General features: G+C 47.9%; 1 protein-coding gene across 1 annotated transcript in view; it reads left to right on the top strand.

Moving 5' to 3' along the window:
• Positions 1–14,546, top strand: part of LOC127585878 (complement C3-like) — a 52,055-nt gene extending 37,509 nt beyond the window's left edge. Inside the window, exons 16-22 of the mRNA XM_052043590.1 lie at positions 4,005–4,134; positions 5,607–5,648; positions 8,350–8,409; positions 9,219–9,294; positions 10,821–10,888; positions 13,476–13,614; positions 14,363–14,546. Coding sequence (XP_051899550.1) covers positions 4,005–4,134; positions 5,607–5,648; positions 8,350–8,409; positions 9,219–9,294; positions 10,821–10,888; positions 13,476–13,614; position 14,363 — 516 coding nt within the window. The 3' untranslated portion in view covers positions 14,364–14,546. The remainder of the gene's footprint in view (positions 1–4,004; positions 4,135–5,606; positions 5,649–8,349; positions 8,410–9,218; positions 9,295–10,820; positions 10,889–13,475; positions 13,615–14,362) is intronic.
• Positions 14,547–14,767: the final 221 nt, after the last annotated feature.

Genomic DNA, 14,767 nt, shown 5'->3' with positions numbered 1-14,767 from the left:
GACTCTCTGCAGCTTCTTGTGTTCTTGAGCATTCAAATTGCCATCCCAGACCATGATGCAACCAGTCAGGACACTTCCAACACTACATCTGTAGAAGTCTGTTAGAGTGTTTGGTGATTAGCCGAACCTCCCTAACCTTCAAAGAAAGTAAAGATGCTGGCTCGCCTTTCTTATGACATGTTCCCACCACACCTCTCATTTATCTTTCTTTGTACCTAGATCCATCTTCTCAGTGTGAGGAGAAGACTTACCTTGCCCTCGCTATCTCTAAACTATCATCCTGCTTGATTTCCTGCAGACCCTCGCAAGAACACAGGAAAATAGGAGCAGGAGTAGGCCACTCGGCCCCTCAACCCTCCCCCCAGACATTCAATATGATCACGGCTGACCCATTCTTCAATCTTTCAAATATTTATCTGTCTCCACTATAAATATATCCATTGATCCAGCCTCCACCTCCCTCAGGGGCAGAGAATTCCAGAGATTCACCCCCTCTGGGAGAAGAAATTCCTACACTCCTCAGTTAGACCACACTTGGAGTATTGTGTTCAGTTCTGGTCACCTTATTATAGGAAGGACGTGAAAGCTTTAGAGAGGGTGCAGAGGAGATTTACCAGGATGCTGCCTGGATTGGAGAGCATGTCTTATGAGGATAGGTTGAGCAAGCTGGGGCTTTTGTCTTTGGAGAGAAGAAGGATGAGAGGTGACTTGATCGAGGTGTACAAGATGATAAGAGGCATAGATCGAGTGGACAGTCAGAGACTTTTTCCCAGGGCGACAATGGCTAACATGAGGGAGCATAATTTTAAGGTGATTGGAGGAAGGTATAAAGGGGACGTCAGAGGTAAGTTTTTTACACAGAGAGTGGTGGGTGCGTGGAACGCACTGCCGGCAGAGGTTGTGGGGGAAGATCCATTCGGGACACTTAAGAGACTCTTAGACACATGAACGATAGAAAAATAGGGGACTATGTGGCAGGGAAGAGATAGATAGATATTAGAGCAGGATAAAATGTCGGCACAACATCATGGGCGGAAGGGCCTGTACTGTGCTGTAATGTTCTATGTTCTATGTTTTAAGTAACCAGCCCCTAGTTTATGTCCCTTCATTTGAGACTCTCCCACTAGTGGAGACATCTCAACATCCACCCGTCGAGCCCTCTCATTATCTAAATTCCAAGCACCTCTTGATGGGACATCCCTCTCATCCCAGGAATTAGCCTGGGGAGCCTCTCTTGGATTGTCTCCAACGCTACTATAGGCAAGGGAACCCTCGAGTCCTACAAGCTGATTAACTAAAGGCAGTGAGGAAGTTCCATTATTCTCTTACTCATGCAGTGAAGTGCCCTCAGTACTGCTCATCATCATCTTTCCCCACTTCAAGCCTCCATTCAAGCAAACTGACCTTTAATGCTGTATCCTTTGCACATTTATCCTTGCGAAATACACCTCTCCTTTTATTAATATTAATATTAATACACCTCTCCTTTTGTAAACCCGTGTGGGTTTCCCCCACTTGCTCCTGATTCCTCCTGCATCCAAATGACATGCAGGCTGATGTTAATTGCCCCTAGTGTAGGGGGGAGTGGCAGGAGGGGGCAGCCGTCAGACAAGAACACTCATCGCTGTGCTACCACACCACTCCAATCAGTTGGAAAAATGACCTTATGCCCAGAGGAGTTTCGAGCACATCGAAAGGGGTATAATGCATTACGAGAGCATGAAAGAGTAGGAAGTGAGAATTAAGAAGGGAGAGTCTCCAACTCGGGTCGTAGTCTTGGGGTTGGAGTTTAACTGGGGGCAAGTATGAATGGAGTTTAATCCAGATGAGTGTGAGGTGTTGCACTTTGGGAGGTCAAATGTAACTGGAAAGTTATGTAAATAGCAGGAATATTGATGTACAGAGGGATCTTGGGGGTCCAAGTCCATAGCTCCCTGAAAGTGGCAACACAGGTAGCCAGGGTGGTAAAGGCGGCGTACGGCATGCTTGCCTTCATCGGTCTGGGAGTTTAGAATGTAGAACATAGAACGTTACAGCACAGTACAGGCCCTTCGGCCCACGATGTTGTGCCGACATTTTATCCTGCTCTAAAATCTAACTAACCCTTCCCTCCCACATAGCCCCCCCATCCATCAGTTGCGAAGTCATGTTACAGCTGTATAAAACTTCGATTAGGCCACATTTGGGGTATTGTGTGTGGTTCTGGTTGCCACACTACAGGAAAGGTGTGGAGGCTTTGGAGAGGGTGCAGAGGTGGTTCACCAGGATATTGCCTGGATTAGAGAGCATTAAGAGAATATTAACTACAAACTTGGATTGTTTTCTCTGGAGCGTTGGAGGCTGAGGGGTGACCCGATTGAAGTTTATAATGAGAGGTATGGACGGGGTAGAGAGTGTCTTTTCCCCAGGGTAGAAATCTCAACTGCTAGAGGGCATAGCTTTAAGGTGAGAGGGGGGAAGGTTTAAAGGAGCTTTCCGAGGCAAGTTTTTTTACACAGAGAGTGGTAGGTGCCTGGAACGTGTTGCTGAGGGAAGTGGTGAAACAGATTTGATAGCATTTAGACAGGCACAGGGAATGGAGGGATGTGGATCATGGGCAGGCAGATGGGATTAGTTTGCTTTGGTATCATGGTCAGCAAAGATATGATGGGCCGAAGGGCCTGTTCCTGAGCTGTGGAGTTCTATGTAAGACTGAGGTGAGGAGTCCTTCTCCTTACTTAGAGGGCCTGTCTGTGCCGGTGGACACCACAAGCTCATTAGTTCAGTAACATGAGTTCAAATCCCGCCAGAGCAAGTAAGAATTTTAAGCGACTATTTAAATAAGAATTAAGGAATTTAAAAGATTGCATCATGAAATTGTTATCTTATTACAAAACCCAACATTTCCTTCAGGAAAGGAAATCTGCCGTCCTTACTGGTCAGACAACAACATGCCTCCGTCCCCACCAAAGCAGCTGGAGTCTTGATTCTTGATCTACTCGTTCAGGGATCAATCAGAGATCAGAGGTCTTCGCTGGTGATGTCTGTGTCCTGCACTCCACACCCCTACTGCTCACTGTGTGAAACATTTTTCCTCACGTAGCTCTTAGTTCCACTGCCAATCAACTTCAATCCCCACCCGCAAGCTCAGGAATATTAATTTTACACCCAGCCCAGAGTGAAGAGTTCATGTTCATTAGTTTTCTGTGCTGTGTGTGGAGAGGGGATTGTAAACTGCTGATTTATTACAATATGTTTCTGATTCAATCAATATGTTCAAGAGGATTATTTTATTACGGAATTGGTAATAGGAAAGAACAAACAATTTATAGTATTCGGGCAAAAACAGATCTCACATCCCTTCCGCTATCCCTGGTGACGACAAATGTAAGGCTTCAATAACTTGGACCCACCTGGCCATGACTACAGTTGGAAGGCAAAGCCTGCTCAATCCATCCAGGTTACAAAGGGCTCTCAAGAAGAAAAAAAGGTAAAAACAGTGCTCTCACATCCCTTCTGCTGTTATGAAGCCTCGATGGCAGCAAATGTAAGCATACCTTCTCGAAGATGGTCCACAACCCCAGATGAAAGGACAAGTTCTCCTAACTATCATACGCATCAAATAACTTCCCACCGCACAGCACACTACACAACCAGTGTAATCAAGCTGTTTACCACGTTCTTAACACTCCAACTGCTTTGCTGAAATTGGAGGCATGGAGTGGTCTGACCAGTAAGGTATGTTGGATTCTGTAACAAGCTAATGTTACCACACCAGTGTATTTTTTAAACTGATGTCAGCTGCACATGTCACAAAGTTTTAATAAATTAAGTCGAAGATATGATATCACTATTCTAAATGGATTGCAAAGTTCTTGTTGACTTCCACATTATCCACCAGGGGGGTTGTGTTAGAATTCTCCTGGGTGGAGAGAGTGCTCTATACCCTGCCCGTGTGTGAAACTCACCACACATTAACCCATCAGGAGCAACAATGCAAATAATCTGTTCTTTGTTTGACTCAGGTGTTTGAAGATCTGAATTCCACTGATATCGGTTTATCGTCTGGAAGTGGGAACAACACTGCGAGTGTTTTCAAGGATTCCGGACTAATCTTCTTCTCTGACCTTATGACACTATCTCCAGAGCCACACAGTAAGGGAAGGTTAATGACTCAACATTTCATAGGTCGTTGATGTCACCAACACCAAATCTACCTGAGAATGAATTGTTAGTGACTCCATCACTAAACGTAGCCAGTAATAAACCGATGATGAAATTTTTACCAAATCCATCTGGTAACAGAGCTTTTTAAGAACAGTGTCACTGAAACGAAAGTAAAATATTCTACATGTGGAAAATCTGAAATTGATACACAAAATGGCAACGATGCCCACTAGAAGCTAAGAGCAGGGAGGTTGTGGCACAACTTTATAAAGCATTGGTTAGGCCACAAATTCAGGAAGATAAGATTTCTTTATTAGTCACACGTACATCAAAACACACAGTGAAATGCATCTTTTGTGTAGAGTGTTCTGGGGGCAGCCCACAAGTGTCGCCACGCTTCCAGCGCCAACATAGCACGCCCACAACTTCCTAACCCGTACGTCTTTGGAATGTGGGAGGAAACCGGAGCACCCAGAGGAAACCCACGCAGTCACGGGGAGAACGTACAAACTCCTTACAGACAGTGGCGGGAATTGAACCCGGGTCTCTGGAACTGTAATAGCATTACGCTAAGTATTTGAATTGGCAAGGCATAGAAGGCTACCAAGTAGTTGCTGGTAAGTGGGATTACTATAGATGAGTACTTCAAAGTCAAAGTCGAATTTATCATCATGTGCACAAGTCCATGTGTGCACAAATGCAATGAAAAACTTACATGCAGCAGCATCACAGGCACAGAGCATCGTCAGCACTCACAAGAAAAATATAAACACAATTTTTACAAGAAAGAACACAATTAATAAAAAAAACCAAAATCCTTTTTAGTGCAAAGTGATCAAAGTGGTCACAGTGTTGCTATACTGAGGTAGTGATTAGGGTTGTGCCGGTTGGTTCAAGAACTGAATGGTTGAAGGGAAGTAGCTGTTCCTGAACCTGGTGGTGTGGGGACTTCAGGCTTCTGTACCTCCTGCCCGATGGTAGCTGCGAGAAGATGGCATGGCATGGATGGTCGGGATCTTTGATGATGGATGTTGCCTTTTTGAGGCAGCGCCTCCTGTAGATACTCCCGATGGTGGGGAGGGATGTGCCCGTGATGTATTGGCTGAGTCCATTACTCCCTGCAGCTTCTTGCCCTATAAAGTCACAGGGAGATACAGCACGGAAACAGACCCTTCATCCCAACTAGTCCATGCCAACCGTCAAGCTCCCATTTCCACTAACCTTACACCAATCCTATGTTATTCTCTCCACATTCCCATCAACTCCCCCAGATTCTACCCCTCAGTTACACACAGACACTGGGTTTTTATATAGAGTTTAAAATTAATTGACAAGATGCTAAACTAGCTTTCGTTCTGAGTTGTGTACTCACTGTGAGATCAATTTGGGGGAAAAATCTTCGATTAAAAATCAGAAATAGTTTTGATGCAACTTACTAATTAATACTTCTTTTCTACCAGTTGAACAGTCAGAGGGGATGCAGGGGCCTTCATGGAGAACTGGTAAGTTTTCTGAATAACTGGGACATTCAGTTGAACGAAAATGAGTAGAAGATCAGATGTGCTGATCTGAAAACTGTCATGACTAGGCGATGAGTATTGTTGCATTTGGAAGTGTTCCCTCTTCTCCTTGCCTGGGAGGGATTGTGGTTCAGTAGAAAGGTTGATAGAGTTTATATTTCATTTTTTTAAGTGAATCTTTGCCCTGGAGTGTGAGAAAGAAAGAAAGGCTTGTTTTTATACCATGCCCTTTGGAATGCTTACAGCCAATGAGGTATGTTTTGATGTGCAACCTGTGTTGTAATGATGTCAATGCAACAGAATGAGCATCTAAGAATTCGGCAAGATTCGACAGTATATGAGATAACGGGGCTGTTTGGCCAATTGGATCTAAAATTGGTCAAGTGACAGAGGGTGAGAGAGGAGGGTTGTTTGTGTGATTGGAAGCTTGTGACCAATGGTGTACCACAGGGATAAGATAAGATAAGATAAGATAAGATAAGATAAGATCTCTTTATTAGTCACATGTAGATCGAAACACACAGTGAAATACATCTTTTGCATAGAGTGTTCTGGGGGCAGCCTGCAAGTGTCGCCACGCTTCTGGTGCCAACATAGCATGCCCATAACTTCCTAACCCATACGTCTTTGGAATGTGGGAGGAAACCGGAGCACCCAGAGGAAACCCACGCAGTCACGGGGAGAATTTACAAACTCCTTGCAGACAGTGGCCGGAATCAAACCCGGGTCGCTGGCGCTGTGAAACGTTACACTAACCGCTACACCACCATACCCCCCAACCCTTCCTGTTGTTACTTACATTTAATTATCTGGATATTAATTCGGGAGGTATGATTCGTAAATTGGCAGATGACATAAAGATTACTGGTGTTGTAAATAATGAGTCGAGTTGATTTTATTGTCCTATGCACAAGTACGGTGAGGTACAGATACAAATGATAAACCTGTTTGCAACAGCATCACAGGCACATAGATTCAGACAACACACAAAATATAAAATATACATAGATTATACAAGACTGAAGAAAAAGACGGAGCAAAACCAGACAGTCGTGTAAAAACACAGTCAGAGACAAGTCCACGGCAGTGCAAGAGGTGGTCCGTAGTGTTCTGTTGCTGAGGTGGGGTTAGGGTTGTGCAGGTTGGTTCAAGAACCTGATGGTTGAAGGGAAGTAGCTGTTCCTGAACCTGATGGTGTGGGGACTTCAGCAGAGTAATTTTCAGCCACAGAACAATATGAATGAAGTGGAAGATGGGCAGAGAAATGGCAGATAGAATTTAATCATGAAAGATCTGCAGTAAGATTTGGGAGGACTGCTAAGGGTAGGATCTACATAATGGCATAGATAAGATGGACAGTCTTTTCCCCAGGGTACGGGAGTCCTAAACTAGGGGGCATGGGTTTAAGGTGAGAGGGGAAAGATTTAAAAGGGACCCGAGGGGCAACTTTTTCACCCAGAGGGTGGTGAGTGTATGGAACGAGCTGCCAGAGGAAGTGGGTGAGGCAGGTACAACAGTATCATTTAAGAAGCACTTGGACAGGTACATGGAGGGGCGGGGCTTGGAGGGATATGGGCCGAACACATGAAATTGGTACTAGGTGGGTGGGCACCGTGGTCAGCATGGACTGGTTGGGCCAAAGGGCCTGTATCCATGCCATATTGCTCTGTGACTCTATGACAATGAATGATATAACCCTTGGAGCTACTGAGGGAAAAAGTAACCTTGGTGTACAAGTCCAAGGATCCTTGAAGGAGGCTATACAGATAGGTAAGGTGGTGAAGACCACATATGGGAAGCTTGCCTTTATTAGCTGGGGCACAGAGTATGAGGTTAGGGCAGACGATTATGAAATATTAATTCGGTGACAGCTGGAGTACTGTGTTGGCACACTACAGGAAGGAGGTGGTTGCACAGAGGAGATTCACCAGGATGTTGCCTGGGATGGAGTGTTTCAGTTACGAGATAAGATAGATAAGATTTCTTTATTAGTCACATGTACATCGAGACAAACAGTGAAATGCATCTTTTGCGTAGAGTGTTCTGGGGGGCAGCCCGCAAGTGTCGCCACACTTCCAGCATCAACATAGCATGCCCACAACTTCCTAACCCCTACGTCTTTGGAATGTGGGAGGAAACTGGAGCACCCGGAGGAAACCCACGCAGACACGGGGAGAACATACAAACTCCTTACGGACAGCGGCAGGAATTGAACCCGGGTCGCTGGCGCTGTAAAGCTTTACGCTAACCGCTACACTACCGTGCCTGAGGAGAGACTGGCTTGGTTCCTTTGGAATGGAGGTGGCTGAGGGAGATGTACAAAATTATGAGGGTATAGAAAGGGCAGATCGTGTGAAACCACCCCTTTTCGTATGTTTCCATAATTTCCTTGTGAAATGGAAGAAAGCCATTCAGCCCATCAGATAGATGCAATCTCATTAACCCATCACTTTTCTCTGGAATGTGCAAACTCCACACAGACAGGACCAGAGGTCGGGATTGAACCTGGGTTTTTGGAGCTGTGGAGGCAGTTGCTCCACTAGCTGCGTCACTCGGCTACCTCTTTCTCACTTGATTCTGTCCTGACAGGTGCCAAGCCGAAGCGAATTGGGAGAATCGTTCTAAGTAAGGTCAAGGCAGAATAATTTCAAATATAATAATGTCAAATATCTCTCACCCCCAGACAGTGGACAGGCGCTGGTGACTATCAGACCAAAGGACTCAGGACCGCACAGAGACAATGGTAATTTTGGATAAACTCTTTGCAAAATAAGTTCTTGCACTGATTTTTCTCTATTGACCTGGTTAGAAAGTTCGCTTGACTGCATAGAAAACAATGCTATACCAAGGGCAATGTGGCAGAAAATGTATTGCTCATATCTCATTGGACCAAAAGGAGACCATTCAGCCCATCAAGACTATGCCAGCTCTCGGGCAATCCTATCAGTCCCATTCCCATTTATTTTTCTACACCTTATTTCCTCTCAAATTCCCCCCAAGGCCCTCACCCCCCCAGACTCTACCCCTCACCTACGCACTGGGGGCAATTTACACTGGAAAACTAACCTAACAACAGGCACCTCTTTGGGATGTGGGAGGAAACCGGAGCACCCGGGGGGGGGGGGGGGACCCACGTGGTCACAGGGAGAACGTTGAAACTACACGTGCACACACACACACATGCACACACACACACACACACACACACACACACACACACACACACACATACACACACACACAGCGCCGGAGATCGGGATCGAACCGGGGTCACTGGAGCTGAGAGGCGGCGGCTCTACCTGCTGCGCCACTTGGAAAGGGGCTGTGAATTGCTCCCAGTGTGTAGGTAAGTGGTAGGATCTGGGGGGGGGGAGGGAGTTGATGGGAGAATGGACAATAGCAAACATTAATGGGGGAGTGGGATTACTCCAGGAGGTGGCGTAGACTCAATGGGTGATGGGGAGCTGGCGCAGAAGAGTTTATGCAGAACTGGCAGAGGTTGAACTCAGTTACTCAACCATTACACCTCTCTGTTTTCTCCCCACTGCATAGTTGACCCAGTGCAACCTACCTTCAGTGAAAGCTCAATGTGGAAGCTGGATGTAACTTCAGTGAACAAAACCTTCAGGTACAGTAGACTCATACAGCACGAAAACAGGTCCTTCGGCCCAACTGGTCCATGCCGACCAAGATGCCCATCTAAGCTGGTCCCATTTGCCCATGTTTGGCCAATATCCCTCTAAACCTTTCCTACCACATACCTGTCCGAGTGTCTTTTAAATGTTGTTATTGTACCTGCCTCAACCACTTCCTCTGGCAGCTCGTTCCACATACCCACCACCACACAAAATTTCCCTCTCAAGGGTCTCTCAAGACCCTCTCAAGGTGTACAAGGTGATAAGAGACATAGATCGAGTGGACAGTCAGGGACTTTTTCCCAGGGCGACAATGGCTAACACGAGGGGACATAATTTTAAGGTGATTGGAGGAAGGTATAAGGGGGATGTCAGGGGTAAGTTTTTTACACAGAGAGTGGTGGGTGTGTGGAACACACTGCCGGCAGAGGTTGTGGGGGCAGATACATTAGGGACATTTAAGAGACTCTTAGATAGACACATGAATGATAGAAAAATAGGGGGCTATGTGGGAGGGAAGGGTTAGATAGATCTTAGAACAGGATAAAATGTCGGCACAACATTGTGGGCCGAAGGGCCTGTACTGTGCTGTAATGTTCTATGTTCTAAGTTCCTATTACACCTTTCCCCTCTCACCCTAAACCTACTCTCTCTCATTCTTGATTCGCCAACCCAGAGAAGAAGACTGTGCACATTCACCCTATCTACGCCCCTCATGATTTTATACACCTCTACAAGGTCACCCCTCGACCTCCTGTGTTCTAAGGGGACTTCAGATGCTGGAATCTGGAGCAATAAGAAAACCGCTGGGGGAGCTCATTGGGTCGAGCAGCATCTGTGGGGGGGGGGGGTGGGGGGGAAAGGATCTAGCGAAGCAGGGGGTGAAAGTTTACTCTGGGTAGGCAGGACTGCAGTGTCGTTAACACAGCCAGATCAGACGTGATGATATTGAATGTGTGCATGACTAACACCAGCAGCCGGTAGCGATGTCCGTAGTGTCGCGGTTAGCGTAACCCTTTACAGCACCAGCAACCCGGGTTCAATTCCGGCCGCTGTCTGTAAGGAGTTTGTACGTTCTCCCCATGTCTGCGTGGGTTTCCTCCGGGTGCTCCGGTTTCCTCCCACATTCCAAAGGCGTACGGGTTAGGAAGTTGTGGGCATGCTATGTTGGCGCCGGAAGTGTGGCGACACTTGCGGGCTGCCCCCAGAACACTCTACGCAAAAGATGCGTTTCACTGGGTGTTTCGATGTACATGTGACTAATAAAGAAATCTTATATTATCAAGAAGCCCAATCCAAGCCTAAGTTCAAGACTGCCTCTGGAACTTCTTAGAGGTATTGTTACAGGCCACAGTCCTTGGAGGGAGACCAGGCTTAAAGCGACACATCACCCTCAGCACTGTGCAAAATTACCATTGAAAGGCAGGGCAGGCTTGAGGGGTCAAGAGGACTGACTCCAGCTCTGTACGTGCGACTGTGCACCCTAATATTTATTGTCGTTTCACCGTCTGCCTTTCAGGTTCGTGACTGATGTTCATCCCCCTGAGTCTTGGGAGGTCCAAGCCCTCAGTGTGTCTGAGGAGAATGGTAAGTCAACTTGATGGTCGCAGGGGCTCAAGTGGGGGTAATTGGGCCTGCTCCCCTGCTCCGGTTATGGACGGGGAACCGTTGTTTCCAGTTGTTGGTGTTGGCACGAAGGGAAACCCAGGCAATTGATTTTGTATTCAAACACGGCAGATGCTGGAAATCTGAAATAAAAACAACCTGTTGGAAACATGCTGCAGGTCGGGCAGCATCTGTGGAGAGAGAAACAGTCACTATTTCAGGTCCAAGACCCTTAATTCGACATAGGAGCAGAATTAGGCCATTCAGCCCATCGAGTCTGATCCTCCATTCAATCATGGCTGATTTTTCTTTCCAACCTCATTCTCCCACCTTCTCCCTGTAACCCTTACCCCCTCACCAATCAAGAACCTATCAACATCTGCCTTAAATACACCCAATGTCTTGGCCTCCACAGCCTTCTGTGGGAATTAATTCCACAGATTCACCACCCTCTGGCTGAAGAAATTCCTCCTCATCTCAGTTCTAAAGGGACGTCCCTTTATTCTGAGTCTGTGCCCTCTGGTCCTAGACTCTCCCACTGATGGAAACATCCTCTCCACGTTCACTCTCTCCAGGCCTTTCAGTATCCGATAGGTTTCAATGAGACCCCCCCTCATCCTTCTGAACTCCATTGAGTACAGGCCCAGAGACATCAAATGCTCCTCACACGTTAACCTTTTCATCCCCAGGATCACTTGTGAACCTCCTCTGGACCCTCTCCAATGCCAGCACATCCTTCCTTAGATATGGGGCCCAAAACTGCTCACAATACTCCAAATGTGGTCTGACCAACGCCTTATAAAGCCTCAGCATTACATCCTTGCTTTTATATTCGAGTCCTCTCGAAATGAATGCTGACATTGGATTTGTTTTCCTTACTGCTGACTCAAGGGCTGGGGAAGAGACAAAAAAGTTAGTTTTCAGAAGAGAAGGCGGGTAGAACAGAGGGAATTTCTCTGATAGGGAGAGACTAAATGGGTTGATTAGCAGTTAGGATCAGGTTTCTGTGTAATGTGTTGCAACTAACAGCAAGGCTGCGGGAATGCGCGGTCAGCAGACCATAGTAACTGGCGGTGTAGTGGACAGGGAAGTTTACAACGGGATCTAGACCAACTTGGGCAGTGGGTCAGAGAATTGCAGATAGAATCGAACTCCAAGCGCAAGGTGTTGTACTTTGGTAAGTTAAACCAGGGCAGGACTTACACAGTAAATGGCAGGGCCCTGGAGAGTACTGTAGAACAGAGAGACCCAGAATTACAGGTACATGGTTCCCTGAAAGAGGTGACACAGGTAGACAGGATGGCAAAGAAGGCATTTGTCATGCTTGCCATCATCGGTCAGGACACTGCACAAGAGTTCCGACGTCATGTTACAGCACACCTAAGTGTTGGTGAGACCGCACTTGGAGTACTGTGTGCAGTTCTGGTCGCCCAGCTATAGGAAGGACATTATTTAATGGGAAAGGGTGCAGGAAAGATTCCAGGGCTGGAGGGCATGAGTTATAAGGAAAGACTGGATAAACCGGGACTGTTTACCGAGGAGTGTAGGAGGCTGAGGGGTGACGTTATAGAGGTTTAAAATATCACAAGAGGCATAGATAAGCTGAATGATCACGGTCTTTTTCCCAGGGTAGGGGAGTCTAAAACTAGAGAGCAGAGGTTTAAGGTGAGAGGGGAAAGGTTGAAAAGGGACCTGAGGGGCAACTTTTTCACCCAGAGGGTGGTGCGTATATGGAATGAGCTGCCAGAGGAAGTGGTAGAGGCGGGTTCAATTATAATGTTTAAGAGGCATTAGGACAGTTACATGGGGAGGAAAGGTTTAGAGGGATATGGGCCAAACACAGGGAAATGGGACTAGTTCAAGTAGACAACTCGGTCGACATGGACGGGTTGGGCCAAGTAACTCGCTGATTTTCGACTCTGAAGAAAACCAGAGACAAAACTGTTCAGAGTTCCACAGGCGGTTTTGCGGGGGACCGGCAGATGGGGCTCCACCAGGGTAAGGACGGCTTCTGTCCTGCTGTTATAAGACTCTTGAATGGACCTCTTGTACGATAAAGTGAACCCTTGACCTCACAATTTACCTTATCATGGCCCTTGCACCTTATTGTCTGCCTGCACTGCACTTTCTCTGTAACTGTAACACTTTTTTTCTGCATTCTATAGAACATTGAACACTACAGCACAGTACAGGCCCTTCGGCCCACAATGTTGTGCAGACATTTTGTCCTGCTCTAAGATCTATCTAACCTTCCCTCCCACATAGCCCCCTATTTTTCTATCATTCGTGTGTCTATCTAAGATTGCTTTTCCCTTGTACTACCTCGATGCACTGATGTTTTGAAATGACCTGTATGGATGGCATGCAAAACGAAGATTTTCACTGTACCTCGGTACATGTGACAATAATAAACCAATTTACCAGTTACCACTGGTGGATGTTGAAGAACCTTCCCCATTGGTGGAAGGAGTGTTCCTCATTCCGCAAGTGCTGCTAACCTTCTGAGTGTTTCCGGCGTTTTCCACTCTCCGTCCTGTGAGCTCACCGTGCTTTGTTTTTATCGTTGAAGGGCTGTGTCTCGCTGGACGCTTGCTGGTTCAGACAGAAGGAACCCGGTCCCAGTCCAAAGCTGCACCAACGTTGGAGGGAGCTACGCATTATGAGGAGACCAGAGCAAGATACAGACCAAGTGCCGGAAAATGGGATTAGTATGTTGGGCTGAAGGGCCTGTTTCTGTGCTGTGTGGCCCAGTGGCTGTATGAGGCTGTCTCAGAGGGTTGGTGGGAAGGGGAGGTTACAGAGATAAGGAGGGATATTTATTTTGCAATCAGGGCCATTGGTGGTCAGTGACTACCAGGGTGATCCAGCCGGTGTGGGCTAGCACTGGGACCACTGACCCAACCCACACAGGGAAGGAGAGGGACTGAATGGGAGGGTGGAGGAGGGGAGGGGAGATGGTGGGGAAGGATTAGGAGGGTGGGGGAGGAGAGAGGAGAGGAGGGGAGGGTGAGATGGCGGTGAGGAAATGGGAGGGTGAGGGAGAGGAGGGGAAGAGGTGGGGGAATGGGAAGGAGGGGAGGGGAGAAGGTGGGGGAGCAAATGGGTGGGTGAGGGAGGGAAGGGGGGAGGAGACGGAGAAGAGGAAGGTGGGGAGGGGACATGAGGTGGAGGGGAGGGGAGGGTGGGGGAGTAGGGCAGTGAAGCCCGCCTATTATATGCCCCTACAGGTGGTGTGCGGTGGGGGGAGGTATATGGTGACCCTAGGACGAGCAGAGGGACCTCTGTCCTCCGACCTGTCCCGGGCGGGTGTGCGAGGGGACGCGGCGAGACGCTGGGTGTTGGGGGGGGGGGGGTGTGGTGGGGGGGAGGCGGAGCGGTCCGACGAGACATCCAGCCAACTCCTGCTCCCTGTTCTTCGCCTTACACCACCGACCACGTCTCCGATCCCTGTTTCAGGTGGCAATCCCTGGCTTCTCCCGCTGGATGGATTGAAGGTGCCGGAACCGCGGACATCCCACATCCCTCTCGGCGAGGCCCCAGGAAGGGGTGAGGCTCCCGGATGCTCCCTGGCTGCTTCTGTCCCGCACGGAATGTATTCCCACCGCACTGTATCCAAATAAAGTCAGACCTGACATCTGAACCAAGCTTCTGCTGCTGCTTCAGCCCAAGTCGGTGTCCTCACAGAGAGAGGCCCGTCCCCCACAGAGAGAGGCCCGTCCCCCACAGAGAGAGGCCCGTCCCCACAGAGAGGTTCATCCCCACAGAGAGGCCCGTCCCCACAGGCCTGTCCCCCACAGAGAGGCCCATCCCCACACAGAGAGGTTCATCCCCACAGAGAGGCCCGTCCCCCACAGAGAGACG

Source organism: Pristis pectinata, chromosome 34 (genome assembly GCF_009764475.1).
Source record: "Pristis pectinata isolate sPriPec2 chromosome 34, sPriPec2.1.pri, whole genome shotgun sequence".
NCBI lineage: Eukaryota > Metazoa > Chordata > Chondrichthyes > Rhinopristiformes > Pristidae > Pristis > Pristis pectinata.
This window is presented reverse-complemented; position numbering and strand designations above follow the sequence as displayed.